This window comes from Nylanderia fulva, unplaced genomic scaffold (genome assembly GCF_048542155.1).
Source record: "Nylanderia fulva isolate GAGA-0341 unplaced genomic scaffold, ASM4854215v1 Scaffold215, whole genome shotgun sequence".
Taxonomy (NCBI): Eukaryota; Metazoa; Arthropoda; class Insecta; order Hymenoptera; family Formicidae; genus Nylanderia; species Nylanderia fulva.
Genome location: NW_028190281.1, coordinates 80,422 through 100,897, shown reverse-complemented (window position 1 = coordinate 100,897; position 20,476 = coordinate 80,422). Strand labels below are relative to the sequence as shown.

General features: G+C 40.3%; 4 protein-coding genes across 4 annotated transcripts in view; 1 reads left to right on the top strand and 3 right to left on the bottom strand.

Annotated features, from left to right (window-relative positions):
* Positions 1-5,244, top strand: part of LOC114942814 (multicopper oxidase 3-like) — a 34,787-nt gene extending 29,543 nt beyond the window's left edge. Inside the window, exons 4-5 of the mRNA XM_085482722.1 lie at positions 4,450-4,692; positions 4,975-5,244. Coding sequence (XP_085338848.1) covers positions 4,450-4,692; positions 4,975-5,120 — 389 coding nt within the window. The 3' untranslated portion in view covers positions 5,121-5,244. The remainder of the gene's footprint in view (positions 1-4,449; positions 4,693-4,974) is intronic.
* Positions 5,245-11,591: 6,347 nt separating this feature from the next.
* On the bottom strand, positions 11,592-13,214 carry LOC114939646 (uncharacterized). The gene has a single exon (XM_029314014.2). The coding sequence runs from the start codon at positions 13,212-13,214 to the stop codon at positions 11,592-11,594; it is 1,623 nt and encodes a 540-aa protein (XP_029169847.2).
* A 509-nt stretch (positions 13,215-13,723) lies between these two features.
* Positions 13,724-14,692, bottom strand: LOC114939647 (uncharacterized). The gene has a single exon (XM_029314015.2). The coding sequence runs from the start codon at positions 14,690-14,692 to the stop codon at positions 13,724-13,726; it is 969 nt and encodes a 322-aa protein (XP_029169848.2).
* Positions 14,693-14,824: 132 nt separating this feature from the next.
* LOC114939648 (uncharacterized) lies at positions 14,825-16,060 on the bottom strand. Its single transcript, XM_029314016.2, has one exon. It carries the CDS (start codon positions 16,058-16,060, stop codon positions 14,825-14,827), a length of 1,236 nt encoding a protein of 411 aa, XP_029169849.1.
* Positions 16,061-20,476: the final 4,416 nt, after the last annotated feature.

Genomic DNA, 20,476 nt, shown 5'->3' with positions numbered 1-20,476 from the left:
GGGGAATCCGATAATGATGGCCATCAGGATCACTTTCGGGGGTAACGGCAAACGCGCGGGTATAAGAAGTCGTGGGACGTAACGGCTACGCGAAAGGGCGCGTTAAATTTCAGAAGGTGGTACGGCGCGTACCCCCCCCCCCTCTGTGGGCTATCGAACAGGTAGACGCGAGGGAGTGGGCGGCGCGTCGCGGAAGACGCGAGAGAATTCTCTCGCGGGAGAATTTCAATCGACTCGTTATGTAAGAGCAATTTCGCCTCCGCCGAACTGCAGGTAGTAAGATGCACCGGCTGTCGCGTTAGCTCGACACCAGTGGAGGGTAACCGGTGCCGTAAGGAAAGAAGTTATTATTAGAGAGAGAGTGTCGATCGGTCCCGCGACAAACTTGAGAGAGGCAGAGTACGGTTCTACCTCAAGTGCCGACGACAAGATGACTCTCAGGATGTTCGGAGGTCTCCCGGGTGTTGAGATTTCTCAGCAGAGGCAGAGTACATTTCTACCTCGACTCGGGGCACCGGTTCCAGAGATCCGGATAGTTTCGGAATCGGAGACGAAATTGATTTGTCTCTAGATCTATCTTTTATACCAACGAACTAACGATACTTAGCGGCGCGGCGGCGGTGTTCGTCCGGATTCGGTAGCCGTCGGGCGCGCTCGGTTTCGGGCCGTATCACGCTGTACCATGATAATTATACGCCGTTCTATCGGCTTTATTGAAAGTAATTATGGAGCGCGAAGCATTCGCTGCATTGCCCGGCTGGTGTTTGCCGGGCGCAGCCTTCCGACGATCAGTCGGGACGATGGGCGGGCCATCGTTACAAGTTTATGTTAAAGTCTCTCATTACAATTTTATCTTTTTTAATTTTTCTACTAGTCTATTATTCTGTAGAGACCTTACAAAATCACCATTCGATACAATAATATATTAAGTAAATGATATATTACTCTTGTAACCCACAAATAGTTTAAGTTAATTTACGCGCGTTCACTATCAGACAGTTAGAAGATGGCTCTGGTGTAGACACCATAGCGCGGCAGAAGTCCTGATTGCGCTTTCTTCTTCTTTTAATCCGATCAAAGGGCTCGAATTTGCGGGCTGCGAAGCGAGTCAGTCTTTGTTTAATAGTTATCTTATAAAGAAATACTGGTTATCAAAAATTACTATAATTAGTTGCTGCCCGCACTAATATTTTCTATCCACGCGCTATTCTGAGCCCGAGGTTTTTGTAATTATTCCGACTAATCACATAATAATAAAGACCTTACATTATTATCACATTTTCATTATGGTAAACTAATAGTCGATACTATCTTTTTGTCAAAAATATATCATGTTCAATATCGTCTCTTACATATAAAACAATTCCTCTACTTCTATTTTCAACATCACATCTAATCATACTATGTATAATCCTATATGTTCACTTTACTATTTTCAAATTCAACTGTATAATTAGTATCAAACTAATCTGGCCTTCTTTTTTGTACCACTCTTTTAATACATTGTAAATCAAATCATGTTCATAATTTATTTTTATATATGTTTGAATTTTAAACATTCAATTTACACATCTTTCTTTGTCACTGTACATTCACTCATGGTTTACTTTATCGTTTTCTACATATTTGACATGTTGTACATGTATACAATTCTTTGCAATATAATTATAAACTCAACATTGAAACATTATTTGGTCTTAATGTTAACATATTCAATTCGGTAAACGCGAAATAAACGAGCAATGAGAGCCTAACGTAGAAGTTCGTGCATTAGATAGCGAAAATTAATATCTCGCTATGCATTATAATTGTACACGGGGCACGAAATTTTGCTTGGCACATGCCAAGACTTTATTAAAAAATAAATTCTCAATTCAAGATTTTGATTCCTATGTTTCCCTATAATCCTCTTAAAGAGATGTAAGCGAGAAAAATATCGGTCCGAAATCGTTGAATCGGGAATTGAACCCGAGTCTTTCGCTTGCCGGGCGACTGCAATTTTTTGAATAACGTTCGCCTAGACGACGCCAAACTCAGACTTGTCTGTCATTGCCAAAAATGTAAAATCTATATTCATTCGTAAATAATACAGAATTCTATTGTCTTTGTTGCCTGTTGATTAAAGAATAAGCATAATTTAATCGCAGGCGACGATGACATCGTGTAAGATGTGGAACCTGCATTGGCCGATGAGCGTGTAATCCCGCTTCTCTTAAATGATTTCTTATCATTGAAGTCGAGATCGGATGTCGTCTACCATGATTAATATGGTCAGCAATACGTGCAGATACAGGACGATTTTGTACAGCTTGCCGGACGATCGCTCAATCTTCGCGATTATCTGTTTTACGAGGATGACCCTGACCCGGTTGTCTGTGATATGAACCAGTCAAAATAAATTCGACTAACGGCAGAATGACTTCCTCCAAAACGATCGGCAACGTATCATTGATTGTTATTTTTCTTTAAAAGAGTCATGATATGAGCACAATCTGCTTCATTTAAATGACGCAGAAGCATTGCAAAATAAATAAAAAAAGAAAAAAGAAAAAAAATGTAAAATGTACAGGAAAGAATAAAGAAATTTAATATTAAAAATAACCTTTACTTACAAAAATAAACAGTAAAGATATTACAATTGCTAATAAAATAGAATTATCCATACTACATGTGCATAATTACAACGAATTCGAGTAGGAGGGCGCACGGCTTTAAGGTATTGGACTTGAAGTGTTTTCACTTAACATTGCCATCTAGTGGTAAAACGTCGCGGTTTGCGTGCGGCATGCAAACACTCACGAGAGAATTTCCCGATAATGCTTCGCGAGTCATGTTTGGCGCGTTGCTATCCAGACACTTGTATAATGGTAAACCTTTACATTTCCGCCTGCGATTTTCAATTTCTTTTTTAATTTTGGCAGAGAGAAAAAGTGAAAAAATTTTTTTGCTAACACTTAGTAAAAGTCAGTGTAGTGTCAGTGCACTGTAAAAATCAATTTTTTAACATTAACTCTATTCTCCATTTTTTTTTACTAAAATGAAACAATTTGACAACTTCTTGTCCCATAAAAACATAGTGACCACCATGAAAAAAATCCTACAGCTATTCGCCGATTTTTTTGTCAAATTTATGGTACTTAAAAGTAGAAAAAATGTGAAGAACAAACTTTTGTTCTATACAATTGTACATTAGATTAAAATAAAAAAGAAAAAGTAATTTTTATGTTATTTTATTTATATGTAACCAGATTTTTGTTAAAATTGTGATAATTATTTCATTTAATAGAGCAAAGTTCCAGCTTTAATCGTTTCTTAAAATTGCGGTATGATATTTGACAAAGTTATAAACCATTAAAGTCAACATGCTCATTTTTTATTTAATTGGCGATAATTGAGTAATAAGGAATGTAAAAAGATGAAAAAAGACAATTTTGTTAAGAAAATTTAAAACTTTCAAAAACTAAAAAGTTGAAAAATTTCATAAATTTTTTTTGATACACGTACCAGGTCGTAAAGTAAGAAAAATTTCTAATTTTATCCAGTTTGTAGTTTTCTACGTGTAAAAATTACCACTCTCACAAAAATTTAAAGAAGTAGTGAGTTTTAAAAGTAGAGATTGCAAGCTTTAAAACCCTTTCCTTAATTATGAATTTTATTCAATTTTAACGAAAAGCTATAGTTGTCATATATATACGAGGTGGACAAAATAAAGCATTACGAATTTTTATATTCAATAATATTGTTTCTAGGAAAAGTTTCAAATAAAAGTTGTATGATTTAAGGAGAGAAAAAGTTGGCGGTACTGATTTTTTCCTGAAGAGCGATTTTCAAGGTTATTAGAAGGTCACTTACTTTTTTTAAATGCAAGCACCATATGATACAGTGGATAGCTTACGAGATATTATATACTTAAACTATGAAATATCTCGTAAAATATTCATTTATTGATGATCTCACTTTAATACTTTCATGCATAAAATAACAAAAGAAATCAATGAGTGCAAAAAAAAGTTTATAAAAAAATATATGTTGCTAGTTGCAAATTACATACTCTTTCTTATAAACAACTATGTGTTTCCTTTGTACCCAATTAATCTCGTTATTTTGTGTATAAAAGTATTGAGGTAAGATTATCGAAGACTATATATTTTACATAATATTTTATAGTTTATGTGAAATTATGTTAAACTTAAATATAAAATATCATAAACTATTCACTTTTTAACCATTTTACTTATAACTTATTATGCAAAATATTGCGAAAAATCGCATTCCCTAAAATCATACAACTTTTATTTGGAACACATTTTTCTACAAACAATATTTTTGGATATAAAAATTCGTAACGCTTTATTTTGTCAACTCTATAAACATATATATATGTACACACTATATGATGTGAATTGTTATTATTAATTAATTACAAAAATCAATTATAATGTGTTACAGAACCTTTGACGGAATTAAATCATCCATTTCATTTACATGGTTATAGCTTCTGTGTTATGTATGCTGGCCAATTTGTTAATGCACCTAACAAGAACAGTATAACAAATAAGGATGTCATGAAAGAAATTAAAGCTCATATGTCACGTTTAGAAAGTGGTTATTATAAACACTGTGCTCCTAAAGATACTGTAATTGTACCAAATACTGGTTTTGTCATCTTACGGTTCAAGGCAGATAATCCAGGTTAACATAATTTTTATAATTCTATTGTTATTTTGCAACTCTATAAAAATGTATTATTATAGATAATATTACATATGTAAATATTATACAATATAATAGTATAAATAATTATGTTTAATTATTAAAAAATGCAACTCTAAAGTATAATTTAAAAAAACAAATAAAAACTTTAAAAAATCAATAAATTTTTTAAATAGTTTATATTTAAGCATCCTTTACTTTAAATTTAAGATTTTTACATTTGAAATAAATAATCGATTAGAAATAATATTTATCTTCTAGGCTGGTGGTTTTTTCATTGTCATTTTACATGGCACGCTGCAAGTGGAATGAACGTTGTCTTACATGTTGGTACGCCATATGATCTGCCACCTGTACCACGTGACTTTCCAACGTGCTACAATTGGACACCACAACCTCGAAATTAATCTATTGATTTATATAAGTGAAATGAAAGAAAGATTATAAAAGTTATAAAAACTTTTAATGTTTGTCAATTTCTTAAAATATATTATACCATGTATGTCTCTAAATAATATATTATATCATATATGTCTCTAAATAATAATATATTATACCATTCCCGATTCAGCCGACCTTCGGACCAATATTTTTCTCACCTATTTTTTTACAAGGGGATTAAAAGATTAACACGGGCAATTTTGAGATCTTAACCATAAAATACGAATTCCTAAGTTTCTTAATTTTCGCAATAACATCGCGTTTGGCTCTATTGGCTAATATAATATATATTGTAAGACTACTGGTTAGGAGAGTTAATCATATTTTTATATACCGGTAGTTATGCAAATATGCGCGCATCACTAACATAAGTGGAGCTGATCGGCCCACAAGAAATAGGAGCTGCCGAGTATTATTACGCGCGTCGATGATTGGTGAAAAGATGGTCACGCGACTCGGCGAGACGAGTGAGGGTGCAGCCGAGTAGGCAGTCTTTGTACAAGTCTCAAGGACAGATAGACAGACATGTTGAGGGTTTTTAAAAAATACACGAGTCATTTCCTTTGTGAACTACAGAGGAGATTTCATTTTCCACATTTCCCTCCTTCTGCTATTCTGACCCTATTTTTAGCAAGTATTTTACAGTTTAGAAGTGGGATCTTGTGTTTTCTCTCTCCTGACTGGTTTTTGACTGTGTTGCAAGTAGTTTTTCGAGTCAGTGACCATTCAAGTCCGTTTTCTCAAGTTTTTCACATACGGGTCGCGCGTTTCCTGGTCGCAGCTTATCTGTTGTGATTCAATCTTTTCACGTGTTCGAGCTTTCGGTGAGACGCATACCAGTGCCTCGTGAGACGTACCGAGTCCCAGCCTCCTCTCCCGTTTTATGGTATTACTGCCATAGGCGTTTCCAGTTTTACGTGCTTTATTTTTCGTCAGTGCGTGTATACGCTGACTAATTAACATTAGACATATACTTTATTATTGAATTTCAGGTGTTCCGACAGTGAAAAGCATGCAATTACGTAGCTCTTTCACTTCCTCTCTCTCTCTTCCTATCTGTGCATCGCCACAAAGGAAAGAACAGATATATTGGCATTTGTTTCAAGTGAATACGGGATCTCACATCAAGCTATCCAGCGAGCCGCTATTTTGTCGGGGTAATTGTGTGCCAAAATTTTGACACCAACACATTTTCTCTTCAGTGCCTTACTCAAGTCTCATTCAAGTGCCAAGACGGCGGTATCATCGAACAAGAAGAATGGAACGTCAGCATTTATAAGAGCTAATGTTCACACTATTGTGTGAACGAAAAAGCAGCTGGTTACGGGTTACGTGCCCCCTACAATAGGTATAGCTGTATTGACTTAATTATGTCTCATCTAGAAAGAAACGAACAGCAGAATATACCTAGTAGTGGTACAACTGCCTTTGCCTTGACGTCATCTAGTGTTGATACGGTACGTGTCACAGATGCTCAACATTCTAATATTTTGTCGGATGTCAGTTCACAGCCCATGATAAGTGAGGGATCTCTGCTTCAGATTTGCTCTATGAGCAATCACGTCAACAGCAACAGCTGATGCAACAGCTTTTTGCTTCAATAAATCTTAATAGTAACGCAGCCTGTCACTCCCCTGTGAAGATCGCAAATGTCACGGTGGATTCACATGGCCCTACAGAGGAACATCGTTCTGGAATATCATCAGTTTCAATAGCGCATGCGGTCAAGCTCCTGTCAACTCATCTTCCAGATTTCCATAGTACAGAGAGGAAGACATTGAGGATTGGATTCACACTGTAGAAAGGGTGGCCCAAATCCATGGCGTGACCAATGAAGTACTACTACTGGTTGCTACGGGCAAACTCAAAAAGACAGCTCGTAAGTGGTTTGATATGAATATTTGCTCTCTAATCAAATCTTGAATATATTTCAAAGAAGCTATTTTAAGACGCTTTAAGCGTACGGTACTTTTCTACGTCACTCTACAAAAGGTGAAAGCCCGCAGATGGAACTACTTGAAAGAATCGTTCGTATAAAAGGGGGGCCCGGACATCGCTCTTTGTCAGTCGAATCATCGAGCTCACCGTACGCGCATCTCACCGCATGGGATCCGATGTTCCAGGAGTCTCACGAATTACCCGTGTTACGAACTTAGCAAAATTTTGGACGTAACGCCGAGTGTTATATTATAACTGTTGGAACTTAGAATCTATTCGGATAACACTATGCAGTGGCGTACTAGTGACACTTGCCCGTAAAGACTTAGAAATATTTTCGAACATCTCATATTTTGCATATGCAGAACTTTGTAAACCGTTCCGAGTTACGTGAAGTGAACACGTGCGTGTGGCGTGAGCACAACCCGAAAAGTGCGAAATAAATCATTTATGGAAACATTGTAAACATTTGATATAATAAATTTCTAAATTATTAATCTTAGTCACTAGTTATTAGAATAGGAGAGTAGAAATAATCAACCAAAACTAGCGTTATTATTTATATTTTGTTTATTAAAACAATCACTACGTTTTGACCATTTAGTTGTGATCCTTTTTAAGTGAACATTAAAATATATAATTATTAACATACGCAATTCAATATATGACAAAAATTGATAATAAACTAAATTACTAACAATATATATCATTAAAATTAAATCTTCATACAAACATTTCGAAGTTAATGATTTAAAAATATCTCGCGAAAATAGGTCAGACGCTAGAAATGCAGTCATTGACTCTCTAAGTAAATTCTTACGTAATAAAAAACACCAATTATGTAGACAGATTGATTTTGGAAAGATTTTCCGCTTATAAAGGGTTTCTTAATTCAAATAAGGATATCTTAGTTACGCGTGCAGACAAAGGACAAACAACTGTAATCATGGACAGAACAAATTATTTACGAAAAATGAGCTTTCTACTTAATGATCGTAGTACGTATAGAAAACTTGAAAAAAAAAATCCTATGAAACCTCTAACGAATAAATTAAATTCATTGTTAAAATTGTGGCGACTTAATGATCTTATCGATAATAGAATATATAATGCTTTGAATTGCACAAATAAAAATTTACCACGATGTCACGGGCTTCCCAAGATACATAAGAAGGGTTTTTCACTGTGTCTCATTGTATCTTTACTTGATAATCCGTTTTATAATTTAGCAAATTATATTCATAACATTATACATTGTTCCGTCGAGAAACCAAAGTCGCACATAAATAATGGATGGTTATTCTCAGAAAATATTAAAGATAGAACGATTAATGATTCTGAAATAATGATTTCTTTAGATATTTCATCGCTATTTACTAAGATTCCTAAGAATTTAGTTATGAGGGGTATTGAAATGCGTTGGAAAAATATATCAAAGAATACAAATTTAAATTTAGAACAATTTTTACATGTAATAAGTTTGATTTTGGACTCAACTAGTTATAGATTTGAGGGGCAATTATATGAACAAATTTATGATAGTCCAATGGGATGTTCTTTATCCCCAATTTTAGCTGACATAATTATGGACGATTTGAAATCACATTGTTTGGACGTGTTGAATTTTTCGATACTAGTTGTGGCGACTAACCACAAAATAAATAAGAAAACTTTTTCGAGAGCGCAAATGCGGCAACCGGCCGTATTTAATTCTTTTCTCGGGAAACAAGTATAGCAGCCGCCCGCGACTATTTATTTGCAAAAAGAGTGAGCGCGGGCGCGCTACCCGCACGATAGTAGCTTGCGCTGCCGCTACGCGGCGCAAGCGCCAAACGTACTACCCGCAGTCAAGATACACCCACGCAGGGTGTATAAGAAAGCCCCCTGCGGCGAGAAAAACACATTTAGTACTTTTCCGAACTAATGGCGTTAGACGCTAATAGATACGGGAAAGAATTGAGCAAGATCTCAATTAAGAGGCGATTTGAGGAAGACCTCGCAATAGTCCGGAAACGGACCCGGCCAACTCCACTGTATAAGTTAGCGCAGAAGAGGACAGGTGAGCAGCTCCCTGCAAAGAACCAAAAAAGTCCTTTTAAAGACCCGCAACAGTATCCTCGCATTGTCAGCAATATACTATTTACAGACGTATACACGCTACGACAGCCCGGAACTCCTGGCGCTTGCCCACCGGAGAAGACAGCTGTCCCCGGCATTAAACTGCCGGAACAATCACCAACTCCTGGCGCTACGCCGCCGGAGCGACCACCAGCTCCTGGCGCCACGATGCCGGAACGGCCATCAATACTTAGCGCTACGCCGCTGGAATGGTCACCAACTCCTGGCGCTACGCTGCCGGAACGGCTCCGAACACCTGGCGCCACACTGCCCGAGTTCACGAGAACACCTGGCGTATACACGCTAGTGAGGCCGAAACCTACAGGTAAATACCTGTTCAGAGAAACCAAGACTCCAGACGTCAATCCGCCTAAACCAGCAAAGTTTCCTGGCGTACTCCCGCTGGAATTTAACAGTATTATACCTGACGCTACGACGCCGGATTTATTCAACTTTTGCTTACCTGGCGTATCACCGCCAAACACTAATCATCTAATTACAGGGTTACTAGCCATACCAGCGCCGGATGACGATGTTGACTGGAGCATACTAAACAGCCCGTCTAGATCTCCTTTGAAAGAGAGATCTCCTTTACGTGCAGTGTTCTGGAGAGTCCCACCGCTGATTTCGCCATCTGTCTCACCGTCGAAGAAAACGTTCAAAGACGCCGCCACACAGACGAAGCGTAAAGAAGGGCAGAAAAGACGCTACCAATGGAAGAAGTTCCACGACTATAATAATAATAAGAATTCACGAATGTACAAGGAGAACCATACTCCTAAGAAAGCATCTAGAAAGATGCGGTATTAATATATAAATTACGTATTTAATTGATTTACGAAAGAAAAACCTAAATTACCAAATCCGAATCCTAAACGTACGTCACCCTATTATAAGGAAGCATCTAGTTATAAATAATAAATAAACATACTTCGCTTTACTAGTGTGTTACAGATATGTGGACGATATTTTAGCAATAATACCCGAAAAGTTAGATATAGTTCTATCTACGTTTAATAAGTATCATTAAAGTTTACGTATGAGATCGAACGTAACTCGTTATTAAATTTTTTAAATACAACTGTGTTGCGTTGCAAAAATAATAAATTGGTAACAAATTGGTTTAGAAAACCGACGTAGTCAGGCAGATATATAAATTTTCTTTCAAGTCATCCTTTAAAATATAAAATTAATACGATTTACAATTTAGTGGACCACGCTCTATTACTATCTGATAAACGGTTTCATAAAAAAAATTTAACGATAGTGAAGAATATTTTACGAAATAATTGTTTCTCCAAAAAAGTTATCAATCGTTATTTTTACAAAAGAATTAAATTCTTAAAAGACAAAAAAAGTTCGAACAACCTTTATACTATTGTTTGCGCGAACGCGTGAAGGAGAGCGCGTATTTGAAGGCCGAAAAGAATTGATCACCCTTTAAAAAATAACACAGAGTTTACTTTAACACAATTTAGACGATACAGTAATTTTACAAAAGTTCCAATAGATAAGCCGAGATTGATTTCAAAGTGCGTGTGCGGTTAATAATTGCGGTAATTTCTAAGCGGTTTGACAGCGGTTGTACGTACTAAAACTCGAGAGACTAGCGGCCCAATTTTGGTGGGCGCTTCTTTTATCGGTGCGGTACTAAAGCCCCACTAATTTTTTCTTCACCAATTAATTTCGTTTGTTTAAAAATGTTCGAAGGTGACGCGAGGGCGCCTGTCTTTATTGGCCGCCCCGTAATTTACGCGAAACAAGCACGCACCTAACATGCGCGAAACGCTCGATATCGGGATCGATTGGCTTTCGGAAGCCACGTGATCGAACGGCGCATGTCTATTACATCGATAATCAATGCGGTAATCGTTGCTTTCGGTTGAGCAATGTTGTTATTATTGACAGCTTGTTAGGATAATCCTGATTTATCACCTACTTGTTTATATCGGGCGAGCCCTTTTTTCCGCGGTTTTTTTCGCATATTCATGTAAAAAAAATATCGATTTTTAGACTGAAATTATAGACTTAAACAATTATATTAATTTTCTTCTTAATTTCGAACATCCCGCCCGCCTTGTCACCCGCTGACAATAAGTCGCTATGAATTCTCGATCGCGATTGATAGTGGGGTAGGTGCGCGCCGGCGCGGCGAGATACCCGTGATTATCGCGTGGAATGTCGCTCGATCAGCTGAAACGATGAACACGTGTTGACAGCGTGGTGCGATCAGCTGAGAATAGTGAAACGCGTTTTCGATGTGAAATAATGTGCGTGAATGTGAAAAGTGGTTACAGTGCGTATGTGATGTGTAATCAAGTGCATAGCGAATGAACGTGAGCAAAGGTGTGTGAGTGATGTGACGCGTCGTGCATTTCTGTCTATGCGTTGCGTGTTGTTACGTCCGTTGCGAAGTCGGGAAGTAAGACAATTTTTACGAGCGGACGCACGAGCTCGGAGGTCGCGGTTCGAACGGTGACCACGCGTACGATCCCGTCGTCGCCGGGATGCAGTTTTGTGATCCGGGCGAGAGGCCACCGGTTTGGAGGCGAAATCTCGGAGCGCACAAGGCAGAATGCTCCGATGCAAGGTGTTGTCTCGACCTTCAGCCATTTAGGTCGTGAGGTGAGTCCATGGATGTATTCTCCCGACCATCTCCGCCAAAAGTGGTCTCGCATCGCCTGGAGATGATGCCATCGTGATTCTGCGAATCCACGGTTGTCCTCCTGTACTGGCTCCGGGATGGCGAGAAGCGGCGCGTCGATCAGGAAGTGGCCCGGAGTCAGTGCTATAACATCGTCTGGATTGTCAGAGAGTGCCTGTAATGGACGAAAATTTAAACAGGCCTCAATTTGTGTGAGGAGAGTGGTCAGTTCCTCAAAGGTGAGGGTGGTTTCACCTATCACCCTCCGTAAGTGATACTTAGCGGATTTGACGGCTGCCTCCCACAATCCGCCGAAGTGCGGAGCTGCTGGTGGATTGAAGTGCCACCGTATGCCGTGTTCAGCAGCTACGCGTGCGATTCCACGACCCTCTGTGGATGCAGCGACGAAGAGCTCACGTAAAGTACGGTCAGCCCCGATGAAGGTCGTTCCACAGTCGCTATATATGTCCGTACAGAGACCTCGACGTGAGACAAAGCGACGTAAAGCGGCGATGAAGGCCTCTGAAGAGTAATCCGAGACAAGTTCGAGGTGGATGGCTCTGGACCAAAAGCAGATGAATACTGCGATATAGCCCTTATAGGCGCGGTGTCTTCGTCCCTTGCTCGTCCGGATGAGGATGGGTCCTGCATAGTCCACTCCAGTGCGCAGAAATGGCCGAGTCGGAGTGACCCGATCGCGGGGTAGATTACCCATCGGTGGCTGAAGCGTCGTTGCTCGCCATCTTGTGCAGATGACGCAACGATGTAGTTGTTGTTTTACAACTGTGCGTCCTCGTGGAATCCAGAAGCGCAGTCGAAGCAGCCCCAGGGTGAGTTGCACTCCTCCATGCAGCGTCCGACGGTGACAGGATTCCACCAGCAGACGAGTCAGCCACGACGAGGTTGGAATGATCATCGGATGCCTCTCATCCTGTGTCAGCAGGGCGTTCTTAAGCCGACCTCCCACTCTCAGAACACCATGGTCGTCGAGAAACGAAGTCAGCTTGACTAATGTGCTGCTTGGTGCGACGGAGCGTCCAGCTGCGACTGCGGTGATCTCGTCCGTGAAGTGCAGTGTCTGCACTTCTCGAAACCAACGAAAGAGTGCCATGTCAAGTTCCTCCGGACTCAACGTTAATCCAGCAGTGTGAGTCGGCTCTGAAGCGCGCACCATGCGGATATCCGTAGCAGGCGATGCAGTGATGAGAAGCGGAGCAGGATTTCTGGCTCGACGATGACCCGGTTCACAGTCATCAGGCTCGTGGCTTTCCTTTCTAGCACGTCGTCTCCTCGGATCTCCATCTCGGAATTTGGCCAGGCCGATTCGTTCTGTGATAACCAGGTAGGTCCTGTCCACCATAGAGCGTGCATGATCAGTTCGCTTGGATTAATACCCCTTGATGCACAGTCCGCAGGGTTGTCGCGACCAGCTACGTGTCTCCATTGTGCATTAGGCAGCTGCGTCTGGATGTGAGCGACTCGATTGGCGACGAAAGTCTTCCAGCGTGAGGAGTGACCGCGAATCCACTGGAGGGTCACTGTTGAATCAGATCATAAGTATGTGTCTGATGTTGCCAGGTCGAGCGTTTGTTTGACATGTCGCATCAAATTGGTGAGTAGCGTGGCGGCGCACAACTCCAGCCTCGGCAAGGTCACTTGTTTGACGGGTGCTACCTTGCTTTTGGCCATCAATAACCTTATTGACGTTTCGTTCCTTTCAGTGATGCGGATGTATACTGCGGCGGCATATCCTCGTTCGGATGCGTCGGCGAAGCCATGAAGCTGCAGCGTGGTCTTATCTGCTCCGGTCCCGAGCCAGCGTTTTATTCGCAACTGATCTAGAAGATGGAGTTCTTCTAGAAGACGTTGTCACTCTCGAGCTTCGGATGGCGGCAGCAGGGTGTCCCAGTCCAATCCTTGCAGCCACGTGGATTGGATGAGAATTTTTGCTCGAATCACGACTGGAGCGAGCCACCCCATTGGATCGAAGAGCCGTGCGGTTTCGGATAAAACCGTTCTCTTCGTGTGGTTGATGGCAGCGTGCGGATGAAACACGAAGGAGAACTGGTCGTGTTGCGGGTGCCAGCGGAGTCCTAGCGTGGAGTGGCTCTCTCCTTCCCAGGCTGGCGGCAATTGCTGCAAAAGATGATCGCTTGGTACTCCAGTCAGGATCCTCTCGTCGTTGGCTGCCCACTTCTTCAACGGAAATCCGCCCGCCAAGCAGAGGTTGCGAATTTCCGTCTGGAGTGCGATCGCATCGTTCAGCGTATTTGAGCCGGTGACCACATCGTCGACGTAACAGTCTCGACGCAGAGCCACGGCGCCACGAGGAAACTGCTCTTCTTCGTCTGTTGCGAGCTGACGGAGTGTCCGTATGGCGAGAAACGGAGCACACGCCAGACCGTAGGTGACCGTTTTCAGCTGGTACTCTCGCACTTCATCATCAGTTGAATGACGCCACAGGATCGTTTGGAATTTGCAGTCATCCGGATGCACGAGTATCTGCCGATACATTTTTTCTATATCAGCAACGAAGACATACTGGTGTTGACGCCATCGAAGTAGTACGTCAGGAAGAGCTGGCAGAAGATTTGCTCCAGTCATGAGGTGTACATTTAATGAGTCTCCTGTTCGCGTTCGCTGCGACCCATTGAACACGACTCTCAGCTTCGTCGTGGCACTGGACTCCTTGAGTACTCCATGATGTGGTAAGTACGTTGACTGATTGCTAGTTGTGGAGCATGTCACCAGCGTCATATGTTTTAGGTCTTCGTATTCTTTCATGAAGTTGCGATACAGATTGCCGAATCGACAATCCTGGACGCATCGCCTTTCCATCGTTGTAAGAAGCCGCTCAGCTGGTTTACGGGTTTCGCAGAGTGCAGTGATTGGTGAGGATAACGCCAGCTTCACCACATATCGTTTTGAAGAGGTGCGAGTGTGCGTGTGCACGAAGAATTCCTCGCATTGCTACTCTTCGACGGAGAGTGTCGTGACTGCGTTGGGCTTCCGTTCCTGTTCCCAAAACTGCTGCACCAGCTCGAGTAGCTCGTGATCGGCAGTGCACTGGAATGTGCGACGGTGCTCTTCTGCGGATGCGACGTCGGAGCCTCCAGAAAGTATCCATCCTAGTGATGTCTTCTGCGCAATTGGCATCTGAGGTCCACCCTTGCGTAGACCCTCTTCAAGAATTAAGGAGCACACCTCCGCTCCCAGGAGTAGCTCGGCTGGATCGTTCTCGTGAAATTGAGGATTCGCCAGTTGGAGTCCTCGAATATGCGGCCAATCTTGTAGTGTGCTGGACGGGGAGCCTTGAAGAAGTGATAGGCGTGGTAATATAAACGCTATCACGGAGAGCCGGGCGTTCGTGATGTCCGAAGTGAGGTGCAGCGTGACCTTGCCACGCGTTGATCCTGGTCGTGCGCCTCCGATCCCAAAGATGGCCATGTCGGTGCGTGATCGAGGCAGGTTCAATCGTTGCACCAGTGCTTCAGAAACGATCGACACCTCTGATCCCTGGTCGATTAGTGCTCGGACGTCGTGCGGTGCTCCATGGCGATCGGCTATGTTCACCCGAGCAGTGGCGAGAAGTACAGCCTTCTGTTCCTTGACTTTGTGCAGTGCGGCGAGTGAAGTGGCTTCTGGTGTATGTGCGGTGACCGTGATGTATGCGTCGTGCAGTGAAGTGTGATGCCGTGCCTTGCATGTGTAGCAGTTCTTCTTCGACTGACATTTTGTGAGATAGTGATTTCCGAGGCAGTTGAAACACAGTCTGTGTGTCTCAACAAAGGCCTTTTGATCTGCAACGGATTTCGTCTTGAATTTGCGACACGTCATCAGATGGTGATTTTCATGGCACAGTGCGCATTGTGGAAGGTCAGTTCCGTGCTTCGCAACATATGTCTTCGCCGTTCGTGAAGACTCTCCAAAGTTCTTCTTGAGAGTCTTCGGATGCACGGCGTTAAGTGTGAACATCCGTCGCGTCATGAAGTCCAAAAGTGTTTCGTGCTGTGGTGACTTGTTGGAGTCGGATATGGAATTCTCCCATTCCATCCGAGTGTGTGCGTCGAATTGTTCGACGATCAGGTAGTTTAGGAGGTCCATTCCGTGAGATTCAATGGGACGACCTATACTTTCCTGTGCGTTGACGTCTGTGACGGCAGCGTTCTGGATGCGATGCAGTTCTTCAGCGGTTCCGTTCTTCATTCTCGGCACTGCGGTGAATGCGGCGAAGTTGCATCGGATGAGTTCTCTCTCGTTTTCATAGTGTTTGCACAGTATCGTCCATGCACGTTCGTAGTTGTCTCCTGTCACCGGTAATGAGCTTATCAATTTTTTATCCTGTCCGTTCAAACTCGACCGAAGATGATGCAGGCGTTCGATATTAGAGATGGTGGCGTTATCACCGACGACAGACAGGAAGAGATCTCGGAAGGTTGGCCACTCGGAGTAAGCTCCCGAAAACTGCGGAATCCTGACCCGAGGTAATGCGGTTCGAGGAGCGGCTTCGTTTAACTTGACTGTCTCCGAGGCTGACCGAATGCGTTTAGCGTAGCCGTCCAGGATGCTCCTTTGCTGTACGTACGTATTTTCAGTCAAATCATGGAGTCCTGAAGTAACGTAATCACTTTCCCTGAACTTATCTTTCAGGGCAATGCGCAGCTGATTGTGCTGGATTACGAACTTATCCCAGGCTTGATCGAGAAGTCTGATGCGGGTAGTGACGGCACTGGATGTGATGTTAGGAGCGCCCATCTTCTTCAGGTATTCGACAGAGCGTGAGATTCGAACTTGGATCTCACGCTGACTATCTAATAATATAGCGGCATCCATGATGTGACACTCACTGTATTTCTTTTTCAGGCACTTCACTCTCGTCTTCAAGAACGTTCACACGCGTGCCGGCGCGACGAACTGATAATCCGGCTCGAAGGACCAAAAATATGTTTGCGCGAACGCGTGAAAGAGAGCGCGTATTTGAAGGCCGAAAAGAATTGATCACCCTTTAAAAAATAACACAAAGTTTACTTTAACACAATTTAGACGATACAGTAATTTTACAAAAGTTCCAATAGATAAGCCGAGATTGATTTCAAAGTGCGTGTGCGGTTAATAATTGCGGTAATTTCTAAGCGGTTTGACAGCGGTTGTACGTACTAAAACTCGAGAGACTAGCGGCCCAATTTTGGTGGGCGCTTCTTTTATCGGTGCGGTACTGAAGCCCCACTAATTTTTTCTTCACCAATTAATTTCGTTTGTTTAAAAATGTTCGAAGGTGACGCGAGGGCGCCTGTCTTTATTGGCCGCCCCGTAATTTACGCGAAACAAGCACGCACCTAACATGCGCGAAACGCTCGATATCGGGATCGATTGGCTTTCGGAAGCCACGTGATCGAACGGCGCATGTCTATTACATCGATAATCAATGCGGTAATCGTTGCTTTCGGTTGAGCAATGTTGTTATTATTGACAGCTTGTTAGGATAATCCTGATTTATCGCCTACTTGTTTATATCGGGCGAGCCCTTTTTTCCGCGGTTTTTTTTGCATATTCATGTAAAAAAAATATCGATTTTTAGACTGAAATTATAGACTTAAATAATTATATTAATTTTCTTCTCAATTTCGAACAACTATTGTAATAGATAAGAAGTTGAAAACACCGTAAATGTCGATCTTATATGTGAATAATTATAGCGATAACATCTCACACTCTAAAGAAATATGGGATAAATGTTGTTTATATGATACCGAAGAATCTTAATTCCTTAATTAAGTGTGGGAAGGACAGTTTGTTGATTGATTCTGTGACTAACGTTGTATATAAATTAAATTGCAATAATTGTACTGCATCGTATGTGGGACAAACAAAGAGACATGTCGCTAAACGGATTAAGGAACATTGTAAAAATATTAAATTACATCATAGTTTGCATTCAATTGTAAGTAAGCACCGATGTGAATTTAATCACGATTTTGATTGAAAAAATTTGACATTTTACATACAAAAAACCATTTAAAAAAGAGGGAGGTAGCAGAAATGTTTTTCATTAAAAAACAAAATAATAACATAAATTCACAAAGGGATACAGAATGCTTAAACAACATGTACAACAAAATTATATAGGTCGTGTAAATCTGCTTATTAAAAGTATATTAAAACTTGACGATGCTTCGGCGTGATATGTTGATTATTGTCTCGTACTTTTAATCGTTTGATTTTTATATCAAGAGACGCGGTAGCGTCTTGTTAAGGATATCTTTTTCAAATTTTCAAATTCATTCGAAATATATTGAAGGTATATATGTTTTAAAATTAATAAAACATAAATAATAGGCTAAATAAACGAGCAAAAATAATTTAGATGTAAGGATAATTAAAAATTATTTATTCATAATATAAATGTAGACGTTTCGACCTTACTAGGTCTTTATCAATACAATCAACCGCAAGTATAAAATTATAAAATATAATAAAGAAATTTAAACATAATCTTGCAAAGACGTAACTACGTAAAGACGAAACTTCGATTATCATTCGATTTAATTACAATGATTGAAACAAATATTCTTAGATGTCTTATGTTTAAGACCATCTCTCAAATAAATGCACGGAGCCCAAATTCGTCGTTGGACAACGCAAACAGTCTGTTCCGGCATCTTCGCGAGATGAGTCCCATTTTTTCAATCCTTTTTTTTCCAAAATAGATATGTTAAAAGGATTCCAATGAAGAACACTCCGAAAAATATAAATTTGCAATAACTTACATATTGATGTTATGTGTTGGTTGTTGCGACTCAGCAATTCAAAGAAATAATACGTGTTATTGTTATATCATAGCCTGTTTATATAGTTAATAGTGTTGTCAGTAGTTAAAGGTTAATTTATTTTTTTTTTAAAGTGTGTCAGATAATTCTTCTAAAATGTCAATATATGTTTTACTCAAATTTTTCAAATTCAATCGAAATATATCGAAAATATAGCGAAAATATCGAGAGATATCGAAAAAACTGGAAGGAACGGTACTGTGTATCCTTTACCGGAGGTAACACAATTTCGTGAATATTTGAAACAATGATTTGAAATATCTCATGAACAAGAACATATTTTTCAAAGATGGCCATATCAATAAAAAGCGTTAACTTTTCCGCGTAAAATGACATTTTGACGAAGTTGATATTGCAGTGGTTGTAAAGATATAAATTTTTTAGAAATTTTTCGGTCAAAAATGTGTAATTTTTATTAAGATACGTCGTCGTACTTGTCCAGCCGCCATCTTGTCCGAGATGGGTGGCCGCCAAGGCACATGGCCTTAACCTTACATTTTCTTCTGACATTATCACCCTTTTGCACCCTCATACATCCTTTCCCACCCTTTTCCACCAACACCCACTCTCTTCCACACTTCCCACCTTCTGTCACCCTCTCTCATTTTTTCTCACCCACTTACACCCTTACCTACACTCTCCCACACTCTCCCATCCACATCCCCCTACCCTACTTACTGCCACCCCCTTTTACCCACCCCCACCGCCACTCAACCTCTCCCACCCTTTCCCACTCATTCTCACCCTTTTTCACCCACTCCCATCCTTTCCCATCCTCTCACTCTCCCCCTCTCCACTCTTTCTCCTTTTCTTATATCTGTAATAATAATACAGTTATTTTAGAGTTTGAGGTCGGAAAAAATGTTAAAAAGCTGAATTTTGGTACAGACCTTCATTTTTGCAGGGAAAGGGGGAAAAGTTTACCATTATACAGTGACCGTTAAGAAGAATAATTAAACAATTTAGACTCAAATGTTTTTTGCAAATATTTCGTTGAATATCAATTTTACAAAAAAAGGATAATAAAATATAAGAAATTTGATAAAAGGCTGTTAAGAGCAGTAAATATAAAAATTCAAATTATGTTTGAAAGTGGTCATATATAAAGATAATATTCTTTAATCTAATGTCTAATAATAAATTACAATAAAAGGTGACAAAAAAAAATTAAACATAAGTCCTCTTTAAATACAAATACAAAGCGAACGATTCGGTCAATATTTTGACCATTATCAACGCTGATTAAATTCTGAATTTAAAAAATAAACGGTGTCATAACGGTAACATATACATCAAGCATAATCAAAAACGTCATGGAGTATGTAATGCATTAAAAATACAATGATAGATGTAATGATTAACAAATATTATGGTAAGAAAAAAAGAGAACATGATGTAAAAATGAAAAGCGATATTCCTCCAACATAGTCATAATGTGATGGTTAAAATTGGTAAATTGTGTTTTTACTCCAGTTATTAGACCCGATAGGCACATAATGATTTGAATCCTATAACGTTATTAAATAGTTATTGATTTATTTAAACTTAATAGGTTGTACGAAAACGAAAATGTTTATAGACTTCCATATGACTAGATTGCAACGTAAAACAGTAGTGTAGGAGGAACATCGATTCCCGAGATCCGCACACTTACAATGTCACAGACAAAGTGATTGAAAGGTGAAAATGAGCGATGTTACTTATTATTTTTGTGTATCTATTTTCAGAGTTTCGGTAGTTTATCAATACTGTCTATATATGTATCAAGGAAACATTCTGTGTCCGTTTGCAAGTT